The sequence below is a fragment of the Takifugu rubripes genome, chromosome 12 (assembly GCF_901000725.2).
Source record: "Takifugu rubripes chromosome 12, fTakRub1.2, whole genome shotgun sequence".
Classification (NCBI taxonomy): domain Eukaryota; kingdom Metazoa; phylum Chordata; class Actinopteri; order Tetraodontiformes; family Tetraodontidae; genus Takifugu; species Takifugu rubripes.
The window spans coordinates 7,758,887-7,785,083 of record NC_042296.1 but is presented as its reverse complement, the minus strand read 5'-3'; the positions used below and the strand labels follow the sequence as shown (position 1 = coordinate 7,785,083).

Genomic DNA, 26,197 nt, shown 5'->3' with positions numbered 1-26,197 from the left:
CTGTACATTCTGCCAACTTTACGTTTGCACTTGGTCGCTTAGCAACCATGGTGAGAATGGCCACTGAACTTCAGCGCACGGCACAAGAATGGGACCCTTTGATGAGTCGTTCATTGCAGTTCTCAAATATAATTGAAGGTGGCATATCCGTTTATAAAAATCTTCTTGCCCAGAAAAAGAAAGAGCGCCAACAACTGCCTATAACAATGTTCTTCTCTCGGAGAAAGACTCCTGCGCCTTCCGTAGAAACAGACGCTACAGAGGAGCGGAGTCTGGACGCAGAGGCACAGCTGGGACTGAAATACGCCAGTGACAATGTTTCCAACCTTGTATTACTAGATTAAAATTATTGTTTTAAACAAAGTTTGGTCTTTAAAACAGGTTTTGATGTTTGGTTTCATTCTACTGTTCAGTATTGCATTGTAAAATAATTAAAAAATATAAAGTTGCTACTTCGCGGATTTCACTTTTCGCGTGTTACTTTTGGAACGTAACTCCCGTGATAAACGAGGGATCACTGTATTTTACACACCAACTCAGTTCAGCAAACAAGGAATTCCTTTACCTTCAATCATTTTATAACTCCTGCAGGGGTCACTAGTGGGTGACCAACACAGTTTGTGTAGTGTGTCAATACACTCCTTGAGGTATCATCGTCCCATCACTAGTAAACACGAGGTTTGTTGAAACCATCCACTGAGACAGGTTGTGCTTTTGTTGCTGTCTGCCTTTCATTCTCAGCCCTCGTGGGCACGACGACTGTTGCGAACACCTTTCTTGACTTGAACGTCTCTGAGTATTGTGGTTTCGGTCTCAGTTTTGTAGGGTCTATTGAGTTTGTGGTGTTCTCTTTAATGTTTCCATAGAGTGGATGCAGCAGATACTTAACTTGCTGATTTATGAAGTCCACAAAGTCCTTGAACTTGACTCTTTTCTTTGTTCTTTCTTGCAGGTCGCAAGCAGACTTCCTCCAGGATTCTTTGAGCTTGTATTGAAGTTTGTCTGCCAGCGCCCTTATATTAGCCGTGTTATCCAAGTCTTCCATGTAGCTAATATCCGTCATTGTGTTGGAGCAGCCGGTCAGGAATAATGCAAACGACTGAACAGAAACACCATCTTCTGGCTTGATTGTGGGCCAGTCCAAAGCCTCCTTTATGTATGCCTCTGCTATTTTGAAGTCATCACCGAAGAACTCCTTCAACAATCGTTTTGCTTCGGCATATCCTGCTGTAGCCTCCATGTGCATGCAGCTCTTAACCACGTCATGTGGTTGTCCACTTGTAGACTGCAGCAAAAATTCAAGACGATCACGATCATCGCTTGTGCGGCCTTCAATCCCATGTTCAACGGCTCTAATGAAAGATTTATATTCCAGTGGGTCCCCTTTAAATGTTGGAATGGCGAGGTCTGGAAGTAGCAAAGCTTGAGGACTCTTCACCAGATATTCCGTAACGCTGGCTTGCTGGGAAATAGCTCGGCAAAGTCCTTCGAGCACTGCTCCCTGTGGGTCTATACGCTCAGGTTTTGGTGAAGATGTAACTGGTTGAGCAGTTGCTGCTGGAGCATTTGGTGCGACTTTGATGTGGGTCTTGGTGACAGCTGAACGGCAGGTTGACTGGTGGGCCATGTGTGCGTTTCTTCATCCTTTTCACCAGCTTTAACTGTGCCACTTTCTTCTGCTGCAGCCTCATCATTTTGCAGCGCCTCCATTTTAGCGTCGGACTCGGCCAGCGCAGTTTGCATGGCATGCATTTCCTTTTTAGCCTTTATTGAAGCTTCAATCCTCTTTTGTTGGGCTTCAAACGCTGCTTCTCGCTGCCTTTTCTCTGCCTCTTCCATGGCCAGTTTTTTTTGTAAAGCTGCAGCCTTTGCTCTTAATGATGCTCGCTCCATTTCTGCCTTCAAGCTGATTGAAGATGCTGATGAAGCTGAGCTTCCACTTTGTGATGTAGCTTTACTTCTAGTGGTCACTTTTGTAGTTGTCGATCTGTCTGTGGGTGTTATACGTTTGTCACATTCTTCAGCATGCTCAGCACGCCTCAAACCCTCTTTCATCCACTCCTCACATTTCCAGAAAAACATGTCGATTTATTTATTGGATCAAACCAGCTAGTTTGATCATCCACAAATTCCTCTTCTTCCATAAATTTCTGCAGGCAAGAGTTTCTCCAAAAACTCCATCTGCAAGCCACTGAAGTCAACACGAAGCTTATTCTTTACAGTGTCCACGTTCACATCATCCTCCATTAGCTGTTCAATTAGCTTTCTTAAGCTAATTAGCTGTGAGCGCTTGCGAGCCTGGATCTTTCTAGACTTCTGATCTTCCATGCCCTTCTCAGTCATTTTTATTATCCTTTTTTCACTGTCCTTTTCCTCCATGAACAGTTATTATTTCCACTTTAATAAAAACGCTGAATCACCACGGAGTTTCACCTCGTTATTCAGCCGAACAACGATCCTTCCTGGTTCACTCACGGATCTCAACGAGCAGACTTGGATCAATTCACCTCCGACGCCAGGCTGACGAGCTCCCTCACGCAGCTCGTCACTTTCCTCCTCCAAAGGTCTCCGAGACTTTTCCTTCTTTTATCCTCCGTTTCCAGTTAGACAGCTCCACACTCCAAAACTCCACGAAGAGCGAGTTTCTCGACTAAATGTAGGTTCCTAATGGTTGAAGCCACGAGCCCGACGCTCTCCTCTCCTCTCCTCTCGTCCCGTCCACAAAAATACTCCAAACGATTTCCCGGTTCTCATGTTTTACTCCAAAAACATGGACATGATACAAAAGATCCAGCATGACATACAAAAACAAACAAACAAAAAAATTCGGATGGCTTGAAATCCAAAAAGGCTAAAAACTTAGCTAACTAGCGAGCGAGAAACTGCGTGGCTCCCCTCCATGACAACCGCCCCACGCTGCGCGAGACAGTCTTTTGTATGTAAATGACTGGAAATCTCAATTAAGGCATATACGCAATTTTAAACGTAAAATCCTCCACGCACACCTGAGTCAAATAAATGAACTAACAACTTATTAATGAACTGAAACGGTACTTAGGCTCCTACAATGAATCATGTCTTTGTGAAGGCTTTACCGGCTGAGGAACAACCATCGATCTCTGTGGCTGCAGCCTCCAAACTGCTGGCAAACATGATGCTGGGATACAGAGGAATGGGACTCTCTGTGGGAAGAAGCATGATTTGTGGATGGGACAAACAGGTGTGTATGCATGTGTGTGTGTGTAAATATAAAACAATACCAGTCATAGCAGAATGGAGCTTCCCCTAGTCCTGGTTAACTATACAGAGCCCCTAACTAACCCAACTCCCTCTCTAGTCTTCGTGAAGAAAAAGCAACCATTACCAGCCACTGTCTCTTGTTCCCTGGATGTGTCCCAATCTCTACCCACTTTACCCCAGTCACAGTAAGATCCCCCAAGACCAGTTCCCCTACTGGAAACCAGCACTATACCTCAAAGAGGGTCCAGGAAATTTAAATGCCTGTCCCAAACCTCAGCAGAACTGGTTTATTGCTCAAATCCAACCAGTGCACAGAGGGGGGGCAGGTCATCATAACACTGTGGGGCGTTCGTGGGTGGTGAAGGTCATTCTGAATTCATTTTGGATTAGAGTATTTGCTGGAGAAACTCCGTTCATTAAGTCAGGAAACTGGAGTGACCTCTGACCTTCAGCATGAAATAACCTCCTCACCGAGTTGGTTTCCTCTTTAAAGGATGAAGGATGAACAAAAAGTGACCTTAAACACATAATGAGGTCACCCCTTACCAATATTACCACAGTTAATGGAAAAAACTAAAAACATGACCGTTAGAAAACCCAGAAATCAGAGAAAACATGAGAGGAACAGATAAAAACACTCTGACGACATCAGGCTTCAACATAATGAAGCTTGAACATGAAGAAGAGGAAAAACAAACGCATCATAACAGCATCTCTCTGCAGGGCCCTGGTCTTTACTATGTGGATGGGAATGGGAATCGGTTCTCCGGGCAGATGTTCTCCACTGGCTCTGGGAACAGTTATGCCTACGCCGTGGTGGACAGCGGCCTCCGAGAGGACATGACAGTGGAGGAGGCGTACGATCTGGGCCGTTGGGGCATCGTCTACGCCACACACAGGGACGCGTACTCTGGAGGAGTGGTCAATAGTGAGTTCTCCCAGAAACAAGCCTCCTAGTCTGGAATAATCATTTCTGCCTTTTACAGCTTGTATCTGGATTCAAAACTCATTTTACATTGAAAACTTGAATCGGACTCTGTTAAAAGTCTCAATTCATAATTTAATATCTGAATGCAGAAGAAACATCCAGACTGATAAAACCAGTCTGGTTCTGGATGGAGCAGGACATGTTCAATAGGGATTAGAACCCTTTTTGACAAATATGTGAGTAAATCTGGAGTGAACTGAATAGAGGTTGTGTGTGTGTGTGTGTGTGTGTGTGTGTGTGTGTGTGTGTGTGTGTGTGTGTGTGTGTGTGTGTGTGTGTGTGTGTGTGTGTTTCCAGTGTACCACATGATGGAGGACGGCTGGATCAAAGTCTGCCAGGACGACGTGTCACAGTTGATCCACCTCTACAAAAAGGAGATGTTCTGAGCGACTGTTGCTCTCATGCAGCCTGTTTTATACATTTTCTCTCAAATGTACCAGAATTGTGGCGAAGCTTTGAATAAATCCTAAAATAAAAAGGTCATTTTTTAAAATCTTTTTTTTCTATTAAATAAATAAAAGAACATAATTGTTAGAAGTGTCTTTAGGGTGGCTAAATTCTGAAGACACGTCCTGCTCAAATGTCGCCCAGTAAAACGTACAGATGTTGATGCTTTATGCTGATATATTCTATATATGACGTCGTTCACACTTTGGTGTTCTGCTGAAGTTCAGATGTTGAACCCATGTGAGGTGGAAAATCTTCATCATCATGTTTAGAATACGACTTTATTTTAATAATTCCATCACATTGTTTCACTAAAATATCTGCAAATGTTTCAATATAAATATTTTAATGAGACAAAAACCAAATTAGCTGCTGTTGAAATGTAGCACAGCTTATTTCAGTCTCATTATGGGACCAGTCTCAGAACTCTGCTGAAAAGAACCAACAATGTTGGAGAGAAACAGCTGATAGAGAAGAGAAGGATCAACCTTGGACTCCAGAGAGAGATTATAGATGGATTATAACAATGTACCTACAATAACAGCTCATTTACACAAAGTCTTTCTGGTCTTTAGTTTAATTAGGAACAATTTCAGTTGGTCTTTTTACAAACTGATTTTTACACATCTGATTTAATGACAGAGACCTTCTGATTTGGACCATAAAACATGAACCAGGCTGTCTAGATGAGGAGCATCTTCACTGTTTAAAGGCGTTCTATAGGCTAAATTAAACTAAAATAAAACTTGACAGATCAGGAGCATCACAACCTGAAAGAAATCAAAAAACACACCAAAACAGGGTTGGGGATTTTATTGAAAAGCAAAAATCAGCATTAATCTAAATCTAAAGCAGCAGAAAACTCCTGCAAACATCTTAAATTTGTTTCCAACTTCAACTTTCATCTCTACAACACAATCAGGAAATCATCTTTTAAACAAACCCTTTAAATCTGCCCTTAAATTATGAGTTTACACAACAGTTAATGTGAACACATCATCCAGAGATACATTATTGATCGACTAAAAGCTAAATAAAGACCCAACACCCCCATTATTAAAGGTCACGCTCATGTTTAAACCCAAATGATGACAAGAGCGATGATTTCTGGTTCTTTCTGGTTTAAATCAGTTGATTCTAAATGAAAACTAAAAATCAGAGCAAACACCACAGTTTTATACTGAATAACAGCAAAGATCTGATAATTACAACCTCTAAAGTGTCTAATGGTTAATAAGCTGTTGCATTTATTCCAGGAGAACACTCCTCATTCCAGAGCATCCTGAAAAGAAAAAGACCAAATAATCAAACACATTAAACCAGAATATTCATTGTTGATCCAGTTTCACCAGAGGAGCAGCTCAATGAATCAAAAACAAGTATAAAGCTGCTCTAACATGAAGCTACTCACCCTCTTCATGCTGACGGTTCTCCTTTAGTTTGGATTTGGCTTCAGTGGCTCCTGGACCTCAGAGTAACCCTTCAGCTGTAAGGTCAGAACAAAGATTCTTAGAGCAGAAACCACAGTTACAAACAATTACTGCAAGAGAAGTTCAGCAAACACCAGAGAAAATCCAAATGTGATTCCATCTCCATCTCTCACCTTTCTTCTTCCTGTAAAGGAGGAAACCAACGACGGCGACGAGAACGAGAGCCAGAACAGCAACTGCAACAGCAGCGATGGCGGCCGTGTTACTGGGACCCTCTGCTGGAGAGGAAACAAGCAAAACCATCAAAACCAGCACAGATGACAAAGACTAAAGAAGATCATCTCCAAATCTGTTCATCTGTCTGAATTATTTAAGTGTGAGGAGAGCTGACATCTTTGGACGTTTGCTTGTTTGAACATTTGCTATTCCTGCTCATGTCCTGTAATTAGATCCTGTTGACTAAAGAAAAGAAGAAATATTCCTCAGACAGTAAAATCAGAGTGTGCTTCTCACCACCATCTCCTCTGACCCCAGGCTTCCTCCAGTTGGTCCTGATCTGGTTTTTGTCCAGTGTTGTGGTGATTTCCTTCGCTCCAGACAGCTGAAACACACACTTGTAGCTGCTCCAGTCTTCAGGTGGGACTGAGGACACTTTCAGGTCAACACTCATCTGGAAGGTTCCGTCAGGGTTGAGGAGCATCTCTCCGTGGTCCACGTCCTCATGGAGCTCCTCTTCACCTTTCCTCCAGGACAGTGTGGCTCTGTCGGGGTAGAAGCCTGTAGCGTGGCAGCTGACAGGAGAGGAGGGGGTCTTCTGGAGCAGAGACACTGACGGCAGCTCTGGGGGGACAGAGAGAGGATGAGAGGGAGGACCAGAGGGGGGCCATGGGGAGACAGGGTGGAGGAGGGGGGGGGGTGAGAGACAGGGTGGGAGGAATGGGGGGAGAGGGTGGAGGGGGCAGTAGGAAAACAGGTGAAGAGAAGTGAGGCAGTAAAGCAGAGGGAAGAAGAAGGGAAGAAATGGGGTGAAGGTGAAGGAAAGAGAGAGGGAGGGGTGGAGGTGGGGGAGACAGGGTAGGGGGGGGGGGGGGCAGGTGGGTGAGAGACAGAGAGAGAGACAGGGTGGGAACACCAGAGGGGGGAGAAGGAGAAGGGGGAGAGGGAGAGAGGCAGTTGGAAAACAGGTGAAGAAAAGTGAGAGTAAAGAAGAGGGGGAACATGGGGAGAGGGGGAAGGGAAGAGAGAGGGGGACAAGGGTGGGAGGAGGGGGGGTGGGGGGCAGGTGGGTGAGAGAGAGAGACAGGGTGGGGGGAAGAATGGGGGGAGAGAGGGTCAGGGGGGGCAGTTGGAAAACAGGTGAAGAAAAGTGAGAGTAAAGGGAGGGAGGAAGAGGGGGGGACATGGGGAGAGGGGCAGAGAGACAGTTTGGGAGGAGGGGGGGCTGGGGGGATGACACAGGTGTCCTGCAGGTGTGTGATGTCATGCTGCCACAGGTCATGTGACTCTACCTGTTCTCATCAGTGAGCTCTTCCCATAGTTCACAAACTTCTGCAGCCACTCGATGCAAATCTGGTTAAAGTAGGACTTCCATCGTTCTATCTCAGCTTCATTCTGATCCAACTTGTGTTTGGTGATCTCAGCCTCTCGTTTGGCAGCGACCCAGATTCCTTCCTTCGGTTTAAATGAGATAAAATCTTCTCCATCAAAACCATCCTGAAAAAATCCATTCTTCTCTCCAGTCTCATCGTCCCACTCACAGCCGTACATAGACTGGAGCATGTGGACACCTGAGGGACAGAGACAGAGACAGGGACAGGGACAGAGGTGAGTAAAGCAGAGAGACGTCACCGCTCACCCACCTGTCAACAGGTGAGACCGTCTCACCGTCCCCCAGAGACTCACTGATGCTCCCAACAGCTGTCTCTGGTCTGATGGACACTGTCCTCACCTGGACAGTCCTCACTGATCCTGACTGAACCGTGTCACCCTTGTAAACCTGGAATCTGCTTCCTGTTTCTGTCAAACCCACTGATCACTCACCTGCCAGTATATATTCTCCAGCCTCACACTCACTCGGTGCCAGATCGTTATTCGTTCCTGATGACCTTCCAGCGTATTCCTGTTTGCCTGCCCGGTTCCGATCTTGCCTGTTCCTGACCATTCTGTTTAGTCTGCTCCCCTGTAAACTCTGTCTGCCTTCTGCCCGATCTCGACCTTGCTTGTCCCCGACTATTCTGTTCTGCTCGCTCCCCGGTGAATCCTCTCTGATGTCTGTGTCCGACAATAAAGCGATGTTCAGCCAGACCCGTGTGTCACATTTGGGTTCTTATCTGGTTCCTGACAGTTTCCTTCACTCACGTCTTTATTCCAGCTTTTCTTTCCTAATAAACTTGATTCTTCTCTCAGTTTTGCTTTCATGATTCTGAGACGGTTCTTTGATCTTTATTCTGGAAAAATGGACCAATAAAATCTAAAATCAGAAAGTTCTTAAATCTGACTCAGAATCCAAAGTTGCTGTTTCCCTCGTTGCTGATCAGGCTGTAATTGCTCGTTGTGAGTGTTGATGATTCCTCGTCCGTGTTTTAATTCTTTTCTCCTGGTAGGAAAACTGAGCTTTGATCTGAAGCAGCTCCATGTTGGAGGGTTCAACCTCCCAGATCAGGAGGGCTGGGCAGCCATTTTAGTTCCATCTGGCAGCGTTATTAGAGCGTCACACCAGACAAAGGGAGTTTGTTGATGGCAACAGTCTGAGAGGAGCATGGAAACTGTATCAGCCTGAGGATTGGATGGATTTGATTCATCTTTCCATCAGAAAATCCTCCAACATCGTTGCTCTGATCTTTAATGGAAGCTCCTTTTCTTTGTGCAGCTGGGATTTAATAAACTCATCATGAGATATTTGACACATTTTTATCAAGTTGTTGAAGCTGTTGCAGCAGGTTTTTGCCCTGGTTGATATTATATCCTGATGTTTGTCTAATTCCTTCCTACTCCAGCTGATATGGAGGCGTCGCCGTGGCGCCACTTTAGTCACAAACCATCAGCACACACAACCTTTCCTTTCTTCTTCTGTTTCAGCTCAAGAATCCAGCTGATGATGGGGAGATTTGTGCTGCTCTGCTGTTCATCGTTCTGCTTCTCATGTTGTTATTAGAGCTAATGAGGCTCAGAGTCATTAGAGCTTTTGGGACGACTGGAATCAGAGCTGGAAACAGCGTCTGTGGACCCGTCGGCTTTTCCATCCTGAACCTTTTTAGGGGGTTATTTTAGTCGGTAGAACCTCTAGATGTGGAAATTCTTGGACTTCCTTGTAGTTGTAATGATGCCGTTTCACATGAAGTGATTTTTAAAAAGGGTCTGATTCTTTGAGTCCTGCTGGGTTTAAGCTCTCTAATATATGTGAACCTCTTTGTTCTGAACTGGTTGTTTCTACATGCAGGCTCCTGTTGTTGCTTCTGTCTTTAGAACCTTCCTCACTAACCATGAAAGAGGAGTCAGTTATTGGCAGATATACAAGTCAGTTCATTATTATGACTCTAAAGTCTTTTTAAGCCTTTTTCCCAGCTGCAGGTTCAGTTGCTGTCATTCAGAATATGCTGTTAACCTGCTGGTTTCCTCCTGAGGGGATAGAACTCCCTGCAGCCTCTTTATTCCACTCTCTTCTTCTTTTTGACTGCACATGCTGACATTATTCCTCTTGAAGTTCATTCTGACCAGTGAGCGACCCTGATTCCACCTCTATTTGCCTGTATTGAAGATCAATCTGGACGTTAGCATTAATAAATCCATCAATGTCTCACTCAAAAAGTCTGATACTATTGTTCAGTTGTCGAAATATTGATAATAAAGATGTGGAAGAACATTGATTTGACTTGATGGGACTCTGTCTTAGCTGGTTTTGTTGCCAACTCCTCAATACAAAAGGTCTCTATTTTCTGTCCAACAAGTCGCTAGAAGACGCTCAATGACGTCGTCTCACAATCCGCCCAATTATATTTACAGGTTGTTGGAACGTGAGAGGAGCAATGTTGCTGTGGGAGACACCAAAAGTCAGCAAAACACCTTAAATATGTTTTCAACTGCAAATAAACGTTTAATCTGTTGATCCTGTTTTGAATTTACCGACTTACCGTATTTTCGCAACCATAAAACGCAATTAAAAGTCTTAAATTTTCTCTAAAGTGGACAAGGTGTCTTAACATGTGATGTTCATGTGTGCGCCTCATGTGTGCACCCAGTTCCAAAATCTGTAAATGCTTTTCAACATTCGCAAAAGCCATTTGGGATTCATTTCAGATACAAAATATGATGTACGTGAGTGCATTACTAAATACACGCTAGCATTAATGTTTTAAGCTAGTGTAGCGGTATGTTTTACCATGCCTGCGCCTTAAAATACGTGCGCCTTATGTGTGCACCCAGTTTCAAAATCTATAAATGCTTTTCAACATTCGCAAAAGCCATTTGGGATTCATTTCAGATACAAAATATGATGTACGTGAGTACATTGCTAAATATATGCTAGCATGCATGTTTTAAGCTAGTGTAGCGGTATGTTTTACCATGCCTACGCCTTAAAATGCGTGCGCCTTATGTGTACACTGAGTTTCAAAATCTGTAAATAATTTTCAACGTTCGCAAAAGCCATTTGGGATTCATTTCAGATACAGATGATGATGTACGTGAGTACATTGCTAAATATATGCTAGGATGCATGTTTTAAGCTAGTGTAGCGGTATGTTTTACCATGCCTGCACCTTAAAATGCGTGCGCTTTATGTGTGCACTGAGTTCCAAAATCTATAAATGCTTTTCAACATTCGCAAAAGCCATTTGGGATTCATTTCAGATACAGAATATGATGTACGTGAGTACATTGCTAAATATATGCTAGCATGCATGTTTTAAGCTAGTGTAGCGGTATGTTTTACCATGCCTGCGCCTTAAAATGCGTGCGCCTTATGTGTACACTGAGTTTCAAAATCTGTAAATGCTTTTCAACGTTCGCAAAAGCCATTTGGGATTCATTTCAGATACAAAATATGATGTACGTGAGTACATTGCTAAATATATGCTAGGATGCATGTTTTAAGCTAGTGTAGCGTTATGTTTTAACATGCCTACGCCTTAAAATGCGTGCGCCTTATGTGTGCACCCAGTTCCAAAATCTATAAATGCTTTTCAACGTTCGCAAAAGCCATTTGGGATTCATTTCAGATACAAAATATGATGTACGTGAGTACATTGCTAAATATATGCTAGCATGCATGTTTTAAGCTAGTGTAGCGGTATGTTTTAACATGCCTGCGCCTTAAAATGCGTGCGCCTTATGTGTGCACCCAGTTCCAAAATCTGTAAATAATTTTCAACGTTCGCAAAAGCCATTTGGGATTCATTTCAGATACAGATGATGATGTACGTGAGTACATTGCTAAATATATGCTAGGATGCATGTTTTAAGCTAGTGTAGCGGTATGTTTTACCATGCCTGCGCCTTAAAATGCGTGCGCTTTATGTGTGCACTGAGTTCCAAAATCTATAAATGCTTTTCAACATTCGCAAAAGCCATTTGGGATTCATTTCAGATACAAAATATGATGTACGTGAGTACATTGCTAAATATATGCTAGCATGCATGTTTTAAGCTAGTGTGGCGATATGTTTTACCATGCCTGCGCCTTAAAATGCGTGCGCTTTATGTGTGCACCCAGTTCCAAAATCTATAAATGCTTTTCAACATTCGCAAAAGCCATTTGGGATTCATTTCAGATACAGAATATGATGTACGTGAGTACATTGCTAAATATATGCTAGCATGCATGTTTTAAGCTAGTGTAGCGGTATGTTTTACCATGCCTGCGCCTTAAAATGCGTGCGCCTTATGTGTGCACCCAGTTCCAAAATCTATAAATGCTTTTCAACGTTCGCAAAAGCCATTTGGGATTCATTTCAGATACAAAATATGATGTACGTGAGTGCATTGCTAAATACACGCTAGCATGCATGTTTTAAGCTAGTGTAGCGGTATGTTTTAACATGCCTGCGCCTTAAAATGCGTGCGCCTTATGTGTGCACTGAGTTCCAAAATCTATAAATGCTTTTCAACATTCGCAAAAGCCATTTGGGATTCATTTCAGATACAGAATATGATGTACGTGAGTACATTGCTAAATATATGCTAGCATGCATGTTTTAAGCTAGTGTAGCGGTATGTTTTACCATGCCTGCGCCTTAAAATGCGTGCGCCTTATGTGTGCACCCAGTTCCAAAATCTATAAATGCTTTTCAACGTTCGCAAAAGCCATTTGGGATTCATTTCAGATACAAAATATGATGTACGTGAGTGCATTGCTAAATACACGCTAGCATGCATGTTTTAAGCTAGTGTAGCGGTATGTTTTAACATGCCTGCGCCTTAAAATGCGTGCGCCTTATGTGTGCACTGAGTTCCAAAATCTATAAATGCTTTTCAACATTCGCAAAAGCCATTTGGGATTCATTTCAGATACAAAATATGATGTACGTGAGTACATTGCTAAATATATGCTAGGATGCATGTTTTAAGCTAGTGTAGCGGTATGTTTTACCATGCCTGCGCCTTAAAATGCGTGCGCCTTATGTGTGCACCCAGTTTCAAAATCTATAAATGCTTTTCAACATTCGCAAAAGCCATTTGGGATTCATTTCAGATGCAGAATATGATGTACGTGAGTGCATTGCTAAATATATGCTAGCATGCATGTTTTAAGCTAGTGTAGCATTATGTTTTAACATGCCTGCGCCTTAAAATGCGTGCGCCTTACGTGTGCACCAAAGTTCCAAAATCTGTAAATGCTTTTCGGCTTTTGCAAAAGCCATTTGGGATTCATTTCAGATGCAGAATATGATGTACGTGAGTGCATTGCTAAATACACGCTAGCATGCATGTTTTAAGCTAGTGTAGCGGTATGTTTTAAAATGCCTGCGCCTTAAAATGCGTGCGCCTTACGTGTGCACCCAGTTCCAAAATCTATAAATGCTTTTCAACATTCGCAAAAGCCATTTGGGATTCATTTCAGATACAGAATATGATGTACGTGAGTGCATTGCTAAATACACGCTAGCATGCATGTTTTAAGCTAGTGTAGCGGTATGTTTTAACATGCCTGCGCCTTAAAATGCGTGCGCCTTATGTGTGCACCCAGTTCCAAAATCTATAAATGCTTTTCAGCGTTCGCAAAAGCCATTTGGGATTCATTTCAGATACAGAATATGATGTACGTGAGTACATTGCTAAATATATGCTAGGATGCATGTTTTAAGCTAGCGTAGCGGTATGTTTTACCATGCCTGCACCTTATTGTCGCGAAAATAAGGTAAATCCTTTCTATAAATACAGCTAAATCCCGTTTGTCCTGCTGAGTCTCATGCTAGAATATGACTCTAAATCAAGAAGATTCCTGCTATGTGGGCTGGACCTGCTGGCCCTACGGCCGACCTCCTCCTGTATCCAGCCTGGAGAGCAGCAAAATGACCCAAAAGAGGCTCTCTGGAAGTGTTCCTGGTTATGTTGCTTTTTAAGCTTCTTGTCACGTTTCTAAACTTCTGCTCCATTGTGAAGCCTAAAACAAGTGACGGGAACACAGGAACACCAACCCAAACACACGGAACTGTTTATAGAAGACTTTAACTGGACTACATTTGTCATCTAAATGGACTAAGAGAAACGTGTCAGAGGGAGAAAATGATAACGGCTCCGGCTCTAATTCAGCTTCATACGTTGATGTTTGTCTCCACCAACAGCAGAAAGAGTCACCAGATTTGTTGCTGCTCCCTGAGCAGATGTAGACAGGAAGTCACAAAGTTCTCAAAAGGGTTTTGTTGGTGTCACTAAGTGGAGCCGTTGGCTGGAAATATGAAAAACAGGCCCAGCCTCTGGTTCCAGGAGCAAATGTTCTGTGTATCTTCATGTGTTGGTGGGTTCATTTTCCTGTTTTTGGTGAGATCATCAGAACTAAATGTGGCGTTCATGACACTCATTCATTAATGAAAGGATGAAGTGGTGAAATGAGCCAGTGAGTGTTTGTGGGTGGTCCCAGATGAATGGATGATGCACAGACTCACTGTGGTCCACTTCAGCTCAGCTCAGCCGCTACAAACAAACGTGTGATGTGATGAATCCTCTAGTTTCTGCAGGTCATGTGACCTCTACTGGCTAACCTGCCGCTGACGCCCTGACCAACGTCTCTGGGGTATTATGGGATGGTCAGAAACAGTGTGAGTGAGGCAGGTCCGGTCCAGTTTCAGCGTTCTGCTGAGTCGGAGTGTGTCTGAGCCCAGAGGAGGCGTCATCACACTGTTGGATCAAGGTGAGTGAAACACTCCCAGATGAAGAGTGTGTGTGATCACCTGATCACCAAAACACACAACCGGACGTCAACAATAGTTTATCAGGAGTAAAGAAAAGTCAACTCACCTCCAGTTTGGTTGAAGCGCGGCTTTGCAGTTTCAATGTTGCCTTTGAAGATCTGCTGGGTACCAAAAGCAACCTGACTCTGTGTGTCCAAGTACTGAGGATCATCTGCTGTAAATTCCTTCATCCACTCCTGTTTGGGCTGAGATCTCCTGGTGTTGCTGTCATAGTGATCAATCTGAAGATCATCAACCATCCCAACAACCACAAACTCTGGGAAGTTTGGAACTCCAGAAGATGCAGTGTCGAAATACTTCAGAGTGTGAGTCACTGAGAGAAAAATATCAAATATCACAACTTTACTGTCAGAAACGACTCAACAAGAGTTTAATATTAATAACACACAATCAGAAAACAAAATGAAATATAGAAAAAGACTAATTATTCATTTATTTACACTTTCATGAGTTTCCAGTTTTTAAAGTTATTTTGATTTTAAAATCGTTGGCTTAAAATTTTTATCAGCACATTTAAAAAAAATTAACTAAAAAATAATCTGAGACCAGAAAAGAAACCCTTTTATTTTCTTTAAAATAAACCTGTTTATTTTTCTTTCCTAACTTATTCAGGTTAATAAGTTAGTCACTAGTTAAACTAATTAACTTGAGCTGTTTCTAGTTAAACCTGAAACACTTCAAAATCTCCCTAAAATCACTGTCATTTTATTGAGGTTTGTTTCATAAGTTCATTTATTTGGAGGCAAATATAAAGTATTTCTTGTGGAAAGATTAATGGCAACATGTTAAACACCCCAATGCTGATTTGGGATCCTGTCTTCAGCTTCATCAGGATCACTTCTGTTCTGATTAAAGCTGATTTTTCTCCCTCACATGTTGGATCAACTGCAGCATTTCCATCATCACAAGTGAAGATTCTCCTCATGAGGAGCTGCTGTTGAAGCTTTATTCTCAGACTGGGATCAACTCCACAGTGGTTGAGATTCTGCTTTTCTTCATCACATTTATTAATGATTAAAGTTTAAACCCTCCTGATATGAACTAGATTCCTCTCAGTCGTGTCTGATAGATGAGCCCAAGTGTGGGAATGATCGCCAAGCAAATGGAAACCTTCCGGAAATTTAGCCTGAAATGAAAGTTACCTGACTGAATTCAGAATTTCCACATTTAAAATGATCAGAACTGACCTGCTGAAGAGTCGGGCAGACTCATTAGTGCCAGAAGAAGCAGAAAATCGAGGGATTTCATGATGAAAGACAGTTTTTGTGGTCAGATACAAAGTGAATGATTCCGCCTCGACGGTCCGGGAGAAAAATGAAGAGGAAAAGCGGAGAGAAAGGAGAAATAAACCGTGTTCACGTGATCAGGAGCCAATAGGAATTCTGAGATGGCACCGACGTCACTAAGGACCAGGTAGAAGCGAATGGGGTCTGAACGGGGCCAAAGTGAAAGTGAAAGCGACTTTCAGAAGGTTGGGGGGGGGATCTCCAGTTAGAGCAAACTTAAAGATCTAAAGTGTGTGTGGCTGCAAAGCTCTGTCATTGTTGATCTAATGTTTAAATCCATCAATACTTCACTCCTTTGAGCCGGTGTGCGAGAGCTGCCCCACCATGACGTCACCTCCGGAACTAACACGCTCATTACCGGGTGAAGGGCTCTCTCTAGTGTCTGATCACTACACTCAACGTTCTCACACAATTTCCTTAAACTTTTGACTCTTTCAACTTTTGACCTCCGAGTTTCAGTCTGGCGAAAGTCTGAAAACTGTTGGAAAGCTGCAGCGGAGGTCTTCATGTTCCCTCAAACATCTGGAGTTTACTGGGATTCAGAGTTCTGGGTGAACACACACTTTATTAAAATAAGTCTTCACTCTCTGAACTGAGATTTTCCCTTTGATGATTATTCAAGGATCACAGGTCCAAATTAGGAACCAACGAACTTTAAACTGCAGCTTGTTTATTTTTCTGTTTGAAGAGTTTTTTTTTCCAGCAGAATTCTTTTACATTGTTGCAAATTCACAAGGTCATTTTATTAATTCAGTGGGACAATTTTACAGCCAGTGAATGAAAAACAAAAGAATAATAATCAAGTGATGATAATAAAAGCATTAAGAAATAGAATCCATATAAAGATTTGTTACTAAAAAACGTCTCAATATCTAAAAGCTCGTGTGTTGCTGGTGTCTTGTTGACATCAAAGTGATTTATTACAGAATAAATCCACCAAGATTTTGTATTTTCAACCACTTTGTCTGGTTAATGAATAAAAGTCAGTGATCATTTCTTTGGGTTTGGACACATTTCTATCTAACAAAGATCCTTCACACCAGTCCATGAAGTCCTGAAGGACAAACTGGTGGACACACACTCACAATCACAGGGTCATCGACACCTTTGATCAAATGATATAAAACTAATAAAACACAAAGGAAGACTGGATGGAACTCAGTTTAGCCAGCAGTTAAACTCATTTATTACATATTAAATGAATCCGACTAAAACTGTGGTTCAACAGAAATAAATTAACTTGAAATCTGACCAAACAGAGATAATTGTCATGGCCTGTGTGTTGGTGCGTGTTTGTGTTCCTGGTTTTCTCACTAGGGGGCGTGGCGGATCCACCTGGGTTCTCAGGTGACCGTCACACCTGCAGCTGGTCACCGATCTCCACTCTTCAAAAGCCGCCGCCTCCCGATCACCAGCGTCTGGTCGGTTTGTGGTCAACGTGGGTCAGTGGTGTCTCCTCGTGTTCCGTCCCGTCAAGTAACATTATATATTTAACATCTTTTAAACAGACCCTTAAAATCTGCCCTTAAATTATGAGTTTACACAACAGTTAATGTGAACACATCATCCAGAGATACATTATTGATTGGCTAAAAGCTGAATAAAGACCCAACACCCCCATTATTAAAGGTCACGCTCATGTTTAAACCCAAATCAATCAATCTTTATTTATATCACGTCTGTTACAATCAGAATTGTTTCTCGGCGCTTTACAGAATCTGAGGGCCTGACCCCCAACAAGCAACAGTGGCAGGAAAAACTCCCCTTTAACAGGAAGAAACCTTGAGCAGGACCAGGCTCATGTAGGGGGACCCTCCTGCTGATGGGGGGGCTGGATAGAGAGAGAGGAGAGGGGGGAGGACAGGTAGAGGAGAGAATAGGTAGAGATCAGGGAAATACATTAATTATATTAATGATAATAAACTGCCCTTAGAATTGAGTGGGTCAGTGGGGTCGGAGGTCAGGAGGTCAGCATACAGCTGTGAAGGCGGCGATACGTGTAGATCAGTGGTTCTGAACCTTGTTGGAGGTACCGAACCCCACCAGTTCCATATGCGCATTCACCAAACCTTCTTAATGTAAATGTTTATTTTCACCTTGTTCAAAGAACAAACCCACAGTGCTTGAACTCACAACAATCTGCATGACTGCAAACCAGTGTGACTTCTGCTGTTGCCTTGGAGACCAGTTCAGATACGCGTGGCTTCACCTTGGCAAGCGCCGCTCTCGTGTCATTTTCACAGCAAAGTCTTTTCTTCGTTTTTATGTCCAGCATCCTCCAAAAGGATTGCTCGCAAAGACATGTTGTAACAAATGCCATAAAAGATTCCAGGGCTTTATTAGCAATAACTGGATCCTTTTCCCTTTGTTGACACCAAAACGTTGAGAGCGTTCTTGTTCTGAAGAGTTGCTGTTGAACCTGCTGAATTTCAACGATTCCGTCGAGGTATTCATCATTGACACCTGCTGTCCCAACAGCAAACGTGGACGCTGTCTCACCCATGCTGGAGATGACGCTCCTGTAGGGGAGTGTCCGCCCAGAGACGTTGCAAGCTCATCTCAGTGCGTGGAAATTGCTACATTGTGCGCTAAACTGAGAATGAACTCAGAATCTTTGAAGCAATCTGCATGACAATGCTGGTGTTCTTGCAAAAACAGGGCTAATTCCACACGCATGGCAAAAACAGGGTGCAGCACCTGTCCCCGGGACAACCGCCCAACATTAGGACGGTGCAGAAGGACGACATAGTTTGCACCTTCCACTACCGTTTTTAACACTTCTGCCAGTTTTGGAGGCGAGGTTTTTGTTGCCAGCGCATGCCTGTGTAACTGGTGGAACTCCGCGTTGTGTTTTAATGAGACTCTCGTGTCCAGGATTATCTTTTTATTCTGACAGCAACAAATAAAAATACGAATAAACAGTTAACAGCCCGCTTCAGTTCCTAGACACACACAAGGCGGGAAGACGTACATTAGCGAAACTCGTCATGGCAAGTAAGCTAACGGTCGAAACTGTTTAAACTTCATATTTAAGTGCTGGTATGTTCTATTGTATTTATAACATGAATAAACAAACACATCAAACAATCAATTAGAATACATAAATGTATGAACAGAGAACCAAACGTAACTAATCCAAATTGATGTGATGGAAAATGAGACACCCGCCTCTCCCACAAGAGTATATTGCAAAAGGGGAGAGGCGGAAGGATCACCATCCCTTTTATAGGGGACACACAGAAGAAGAAATGCAGGACACCGGAAATTCTGTATGGACCATATTTTGTGTAATTAAACGCCCCATAACATATTATGACACAAAGGCCCTGTTACACCTGTGCAGAATACAATGCGTGACAATGATGTGCGGTGCATCGACCCTCACTCACGCACCAAAACCAGACTCTTCCCAGCATGACTGGAGCTCCGTCCGGACAAACTGCAGAAACCACATCCCATGAAAGATTGTCATCTCTGGAGAAGTTATCCACAAGCTTCTTCACATCGGCTGCCTTAGTTGTTGTTGTAAGAGGCTTACAACATAAAATATCTTCTTTCATCATGTCGTCTTTTATATAGCGCACAAAAACAGCAAGCTAGCTTAGATTAGAAACGTCTGTGGTCTCATCGAGTTGAAGGCTGGATTTTGCCGGGCTTGAAATCAGATCTGCGACGACTTGAGCCAAGATGTCTTTACTCGTGTCCTCTATTCTGTCGCTGATGGTGTCGTCTGAAAGAGGAATTTGGGATAATTTACCTTCGGCCGCTGTTCCGAGTATCGGATTCGCCATCTTTAACGCAGCTGGTTTTATGAGTGTTTCACCGGTGGTGTGTGGCTTAACCTGCTTTGTGATCAGGGAAGCAACTTCGTACGATGCTGTGAGGATCGGTTTGTCAATGGGTACAAATCCAAGAGAAGGCAGAGTGGCCTTTTCATCGAATCTGGCTCTCTTCACCTTGAATTCAGCAGGCGTTGTGTTCTTGTGTTCCCCATCTGCAGCTTCAGGAAATGCTCCTGTAGTTTTGCCGGTGCGAGACGAGAGTTGCTCAACATTGCAAATCATGCAGATGGGACGCTGACTCCCATCACGTTCCGTGATACATGTGGATCCATGTTGTACGTATTCGTCCGACCACTACATAGTTAGTATGGATTAAAATATTAAGGATGAAATCAGACGACGTACTACCACGTCAGTCACACGTTGACTACTGAGCACCAAATTCCCTGCAGCACTGATCGGCCAAGCAATGTAACGTGATCATCTGCAGCCAGTGACGGCCAAGCGGGGCGTCATCACCAACTGACACGATGAGTCGGGTGTGACTTCCCCTCCGTGGCGGAGGCCCCGCCGAACCCCTGAGACTGGCTCACCGAACTCCTGAGACTGGCTCACCGAACCCCTCGGGTTCGATGGAACCCAGGTTAAGAACCTCTGCTGTAGATGGATACGGGGGGCAGAAAAAACTACACAAGGAATAACATCACTGATCTACTAGGTGTGGAGGAGAGGAGAGGAGAGGAGAGGGGAGGAGAGGAGAGCAGCATAACTAAGATGTTAACCTAATGATTAGACGGCCTCCTAAATATGGTAATTATGTCTAGGATAATAAATGGAAGGTTTTAAGTTTAATCTGATAAGGTTTGGGTTTTTACAGGACCCGTAAGCAGGCAAAAACCCAGCACAGCTGAAGGTGGAGGAAGCACAGCTGAAGGACAAAGAACAGCTGGAGGAGGGTAGATTTCTTTGATGGGATTAGAAACCATCAGATCCACAATCGTTGCTTCACTTCCCAAAAATCCTCAAATCCCTCATCTGGATCTTTTGGCTCCTCAACATCTAAGTCCTCCATCAACTGGGATGTCTCCTCAGAATTGGGGTGCATGTCTTGTAGAGGTTCATTATTCTGCCTCAGCAAGTACTGCACCCCAATGAGTTCTCCTGACAAATATTAAATTGGGAAATTTTGAATAACAGAACCATCCCAAACTCAAATAAAAACAATGCACACAGGCACTTTTGACACTACCTGTGTATTTTGCAGGTGGTGAAAACCCTGGAATAAGTTTCCTGCCAAACACTTTCTCGTAGTTGCTGTTCACACAATGAACCAACTCCCCTGCGTACGTGCGCAAAGTTGAAGGTTCAGATGTGACAGCAGCAGCGGCCCGGTCTTGATTCCAGCGACTGAGTCCTTCCAAAAGGTAGATTTGGTAGTTCAGCAGGTTCGCACTGTTCCCTTGAGAAACAAGTAAAGGAAGTAAAGTGTAAGAGATTCCTGATAAATGAGAAAAAGTGAAGAGTTACACACAGAGAACACTATTTATAAGGTAATAGTCAGAACCCCAAATCACTGTGGCTCATAGGCCAACAACTTTAAAAGCAAAACACCATTAAATCCCCTGGCCTGAATTCTCATTATAAAGAGTGATCATGAACATTTAGCACAAACCTGGAATGAATCGATTCAAATGGCAGTGAAACGATTCCAGAGACGTGGAACCCCTGGCACAGCGGAATGTTTTTAATACCACTCCTCCCTTTCTAGTGCTCCCAGTCTCCGTGTATAAAGCCAAGCCAGGAGGGTCCTGGATGCACCTCACATGCCGCCTTTGGATGCCCCAGATGTGCTGCATCCTAACAGTGTCTAGAAGAGGAACACCCAGTGCATCATTCCCCTTGCCAGTCATGAGCTCCGTAAGAAGCTGATCAAGGAGTTGGATGGATGTCTCCTCTCCTGTGTTTGTCCAACTCCTGGTCAGAGAGAGCGGGCCAGCCCTCCTGCAACAGTTGTGCCTTCTTGGCCCTTCTGAGCTCCGCCACATCTGTTGCATCCCACTCAAATATGCAGGCTGACATGCGTGCCATGAAGGTGGGGTACAGCTGATGTGCATCAGTAGTACATCCCACTGCCAAACGACGCATGAAATGCCAAATGTCTAGACGGACAATCAAATTTGGCCACCGCCCAAATTTGGCCTTGATCTTGGTCTCGCCCACCTCTTTACAGCAGCCGTTGTCCACATAAAGTGCAACAGGAGGATCCATACCTGCGCTCTGGTACCTGAGGAAGTCATGTTGGTGCATTTAGTTTTTCATTCTGAATCCATCCATAATGTCACTTTCATTTTTTGCAATTCTGTTAAGCATTTTAGAACTCGTTCTTTTAAATAGCTAATAGTTCATCAGTATTGTCATTATTACCTGTCCATCAGGCCTGCAGCCATAAAGGTCCAATGCTGGACCCTCACTGGCTGTTAGGACACTAATGAGTACCTGACCCATTTCGTTCCCCACAGAAGTCAGCCACTGGGCAGTGCCCTTGGCAGTTCCACTGAGCTTCTTGGTGATCTGAAAATTCAAAAACCGTCAGAACATTTATGTAAAGATTGAGTGTATATTATTTGGAAGATGAGAGCTATTCAAATTCTAACCGTCTTAGTAGAGTCCATTTTTAAAATGCATCCATAGACTGAAGTTATCTTAGCCTTAATATCCTCCAGCCTGTTCAGGATATCTTGACTGTACACAACAAGGAGCCACTTATAGCTTGGTAACACCGCTGATACTGGGGGCTCCTGGAAATGTGGTTGCAGCAGTCTCGAGGCATCCATGAAAGCTGCACACTGTGCTGTGTACCGAGCAACCCGCTGGAGCCACTCCTCGCTGTGGTTCTCCTTTAGCTGGAGAATAATCCTTGATGGACTGTTCCCTAAGCCACGCTCACGCAGCTGACGGATCACTCTGATGTCACAGGCATATCTTTAAAAAGGAAAAAAATTATTCTCTCTTTCTCCAAACTACATTTTGATGTGTAAATATGTGTAGTGAGTGCATATGTATGTATTTGTGTCGTGTACCTGCGTGTCAGGATGACCCTAAACTCTGAACGGTGTTCCAGGTCCAGCTGCTGGAGAATTGCCTGACTCCATGACAACTGGCTAGTTCTGCACTTGGTGCATATCAGGGTCTCTGTGACCAAGTTGTAATAGCGGTCGACATCAAGGACCTGGCGCACTCTCCTGTGAAGACCACCGCTGGCCAGTGGATGCCCATTACATGCTGGCTTTAAGCAGAGCAGCCGTACCTTCCATAGCCTGTACGGCATCCACAGCAGCAGAGACTGTGCGAAGAAACGGCAAGGGGTTGGAGCCTGGTGGTACACCAGAGATGGCTGTGGAGGGTAATACCACAGCTGAAGCTGGTCACGCAACTCCAACTTTCCACCTGAACCAACCCTGAACAAAGCTGATGACACCCACTTGTGGTCCTGCTGTGGCATTGTCTTTGGCCACAGCAGTGGGAGAGCAGCAGAATGCTCTGGCTGAAAGGGGTTCTGTTAAAGTACAGCAAAACAAGGAGACCTGCCTTTTAAGACTCATCCCATGCAATAGTTTAAGGCAAAACAAAAGTATCATCACTTTTATCTATTTATGTTGACTGTTTTTACCAGGTTGCTCACAACAGTATGATCCGTCACAGGCTGAGCAGGTGCTGGTGGCTGCACAGATGGTGGTAATGGGGGAGCAAGGAAGGTGTCTGGGGATGCGGAAACAGTTGGACGAGACGGGGAAGGTTGATGAGGCTGCTTTGGCAATGGGACAGGATCAGGAGATGGGTAGATGGCTGAAGCTGCCCCAGGACCCTCATGTCCCGATGCAGTCACTGGTACCTATGGGGTTATATAGATGTGACATGTTATTATTTGCTACTGTCATACATTTGTATGTACATGCCAAACTTCATAATATGTTCTTATATTCACCTGGGAAGGTTTTCTGGAAACGTTCAGGTTTGGCTTTGCAGCTCTCACATGTTTTCCACCAAACCTTGATCTTTCAAACTTAAAATAACATATATCAAACTCATAAAACATATATCAAAATCAAAAGCCTTGGAAATTAGAGGCAAAACGTTGCATCGCTATGTCATAAGATGTTTTTATGCTTGAAGAACATTTGGAGTAAGTAACTTTGACTAGAAATTAATATCAGTATGTTAAATTTACCATTGAAATATTTATCCTCAACCTTATTGGAGCAGTGGAGACATCAGTAGAGCTGACTGGACTTCTCTGCGGAGGAGGAAGGGTGACTGATGTGTCACCTGCATGGGTTGTTTCTGGAACAACAGAGGGTATCTGAAAAATACAGCACATACAATGAGTCAGTCAGGCATACGTATGTTAGACTGAATGAAATAATTGCAAGAAAATGATTTGGAGGCTTCATTTACCACAGAGAACGAGTGTGCAGGACTTGACACTGCCGAATCACCAGTGGATGCAGACGTGCTCTGGCCAACAATGCATGTTGAGGCAGCAGCAGCAGCAGGAAGCTGAAGAGTCGCAGAAACCATCAAGAAATCGTCATTTGCCCAGTACGAGCACATGGATGAAATCAGACGACGTACTACCACGTCAGTCACACGTTGACTACTGAGCACCAAATTCCCTGCAGCACTGATCGGCCAAGCAATGTAACGTGATCATCTGCAGCCAGTGACGGCCAAGCGGGGCGTCATCACGAACTGACACGATGAGTCGGGTGTGTCTTCCCCTCCGTGGCGGAGGCCCCGCCGAACCCCTGAGACTGGCTCACAGAAAAACTACACAAAAAATAACATCACTGATCTACTAGGTGTGGAGGAGAGGAGAGGAGAGGAGAGGAGAGGAGAGGAAGCCATGACCCAGCAGGGTGACAGAGGCCTGTCAGGTGATCATGTTTCTGGACCCCGGCAGCCTCGGCCTATAGCAGCATAACTAAGATGTTAACCTAATGATTAGACGGCCTCCTAAATATGGATAATTATGTGTAGGATAATAAATGGAACTAAAGAATTAGTGTCAATAATCTTTTTCAAAGAGGAAGGTTTTAAGTCTAATCTGATAAGGTTTGGGTTTTTACAGGACCCGAAAGCAGGCAAAAACCCAGTGATAAAAAGTCCAAAAACTAGCCTTTATTTAACCAAATCAAACTGGCAAACTGAGCGGAGCCAACACAGGAGTCAAGTCCTTCGTGTTCTCTAGTCCAGCAGGGCGGCGTGGAGACCTCGAACAAGCAGGGGAAACACCAAAACTCTCCAACGCTGGCAGACAGGCGCTCCGTCTCCAAATCAGCCACAACGCGTGTGTTCACTACCGATTCATTCCCCCATAGATCGCAGTGAGGTTCTCACATTGCGTCTGTTCATGTTCAGCTGGTTCATCAGCGACTCTGTAGCAAAAGTAGCTGAGCTACCAGGATCCAAAAACACACAGGTTGTCACCGTCTTGGTTCCTTTTTGGGCCTTGACACACACAGGAATGATTGAAAGAGCACAATCGTCTTTACCGGCCCCCGTGACACCAAAAGTTTCAGCAGTTTGTACCAGGGCACTTGACACAAATTGCTGTTCACAATTGTCTCTTCTTGTTTCTTCTCTTGGATCTTTGTTGGTAATGTGCAACAGTGGGGGATGCGGTCTGGAGCATTCTTCCCATTGAAGCTCCTGTTGGCAGCTGCTGCTCATATGCCCGTGCTTTAAACATGCAGAACACAGACCTTTGCTCCTCAAGAAACCAGTCTCGTCTTTGTGTGGTTTGCTCTTGGATTTCTTGCAGGCTGTGAGGCTGTGCTGTTCTCCTTCACAGGAAACACTAGTGATGGGACGAGCGACACTGGTGCGTCAGCACTGTGCCGAGAGCTCCAGAGTGAAACCCCGTATCGGTGCGTGTATCGCTTTAAGAAAGAATCACGTGAGCGATACAGGAACTGTATCGTTTGGATGTGCCGCGCCAACGTGTGTTTATAAGGAAACAAACTGTATCGACATGTCGTGGGTTTGTTGGATGGAGTTTTGCAGTTGCGCAATTATGGATCGTTCTAAGAAGTTTTCCCCAGTGTGGAATAATTTTGATCTTGTGACTCCAAACAAGGGAAATCTTTTGCTCCTTTGAGCATTGTTTACTGTTATATACAATTTTTAACGGTGGCGCATTGCACTCACTTTATCAAGTGAATGACCTGTGATACATATGATAGTTAAAAAGCCTTACAGTTGCTTTATTCATTTTATCTCATAATAACGAGATCCTGATCTCGAAATCATGAGATAGGGTGTCTATTTTTTTAACAAGTGAATGCAATGTGCCACCTTAGTTTTTACTCTGTTCTGGGAGGAGGTTTGAATTGTTTTCAGATAAATTCACTTTTTATGTTATTGTAGGTGAAGTGTCGGCTCTGCTCCACAGAGCTCTCTTCCATCAATAAGAGCACTTCATCAATGCTGAGGCATTATAGAGCTCGGCATGGGATGAAGAATTGGCAGATACTTGTGAGAGAACCAGAAAACACATCCACATCTGCATCAGCTTGCACTTAAAACTCTCTGCTCACCATCGTCATCTGCACCGTGT

The 26,197-nt window shown here is 43.8% G+C and overlaps 2 protein-coding genes and 1 pseudogene across 2 annotated transcripts; 1 reads left to right on the top strand and 2 right to left on the bottom strand.

The window, feature by feature from the left end:
- Positions 1-1,916: 1,916 nt before the first annotated feature.
- On the top strand, positions 1,917-4,709 carry LOC115251832 (proteasome subunit beta type-8-like; annotated as a pseudogene).
- A 764-nt stretch (positions 4,710-5,473) lies between these two features.
- Positions 5,474-15,848, bottom strand: LOC115251715 (H-2 class I histocompatibility antigen, Q9 alpha chain-like). Its single transcript, XM_029845085.1, has 7 exons — positions 15,701-15,848; positions 14,560-14,826; positions 7,614-7,892; positions 6,619-6,945; positions 6,272-6,383; positions 6,087-6,168; positions 5,474-5,957 (listed from the first exon to the last, which is right to left on the bottom strand). The coding sequence occupies exons 1-6, from the start codon at positions 15,759-15,761 to the stop codon at positions 6,111-6,113; spliced, it is 1,104 nt and encodes a 367-aa protein (XP_029700945.1). The 5' UTR covers positions 15,762-15,848; the 3' UTR covers positions 5,474-5,957; positions 6,087-6,110.
- Positions 15,849-20,586: 4,738 nt separating this feature from the next.
- On the bottom strand, positions 20,587-23,407 carry LOC115251713 (uncharacterized). Its single transcript, XM_029845081.1, has 8 exons — positions 23,252-23,407; positions 23,064-23,137; positions 22,662-22,975; positions 22,236-22,563; positions 22,006-22,152; positions 21,254-21,865; positions 20,831-21,040; positions 20,587-20,742 (listed from the first exon to the last, which is right to left on the bottom strand). Exons 3-6 carry the CDS (start codon positions 22,907-22,909, stop codon positions 21,806-21,808), a joined length of 783 nt encoding a protein of 260 aa, XP_029700941.1. The 5' UTR covers positions 22,910-22,975; positions 23,064-23,137; positions 23,252-23,407; the 3' UTR covers positions 20,587-20,742; positions 20,831-21,040; positions 21,254-21,805.
- Between the last annotated feature and the right edge of the window lie 2,790 nt (positions 23,408-26,197).

What these genes read in the sequence shown, in the direction of transcription:
- LOC115251715 (XM_029845085.1), bottom strand. Translation starts at nt 15,761, where the DNA reads ATGAAATCCCTCGATTTTCTGCTTCTTCTGGCACTAATGAGTCTGCCC. An exon ending in GCGCTTCAACCAAACTGGAG is followed by an intron (nt 7,893 to 14,559) that starts GTGAGTTGACTT and finishes TCTGTCCCTCAG; the next exon opens with GTGTCCACATGCTCCAGTCT. An exon ending in TGGGGTCAGAGGAGATGGTG is followed by an intron (nt 6,384 to 6,618) that starts GTGAGAAGCACA and finishes TTTCCTCTCCAG; the next exon opens with CAGAGGGTCCCAGTAACACG.
- LOC115251713 (XM_029845081.1), bottom strand. Translation starts at nt 22,909, where the DNA reads ATGCCGTACAGGCTATGGAAGGTACGGCTGCTCTGCTTAAAGCCAGCA. An exon ending in AGGGTCATCCTGACACGCAG is followed by an intron (nt 22,564 to 22,661) that starts GTACACGACACA and finishes TCCTTTTTAAAG; the next exon opens with ATATGCCTGTGACATCAGAG. An exon ending in GCTGCAGGCCTGATGGACAG is followed by an intron (nt 21,866 to 22,005) that starts GTAATAATGACA and finishes TGACTTCCTCAG; the next exon opens with GTACCAGAGCGCAGGTATGG.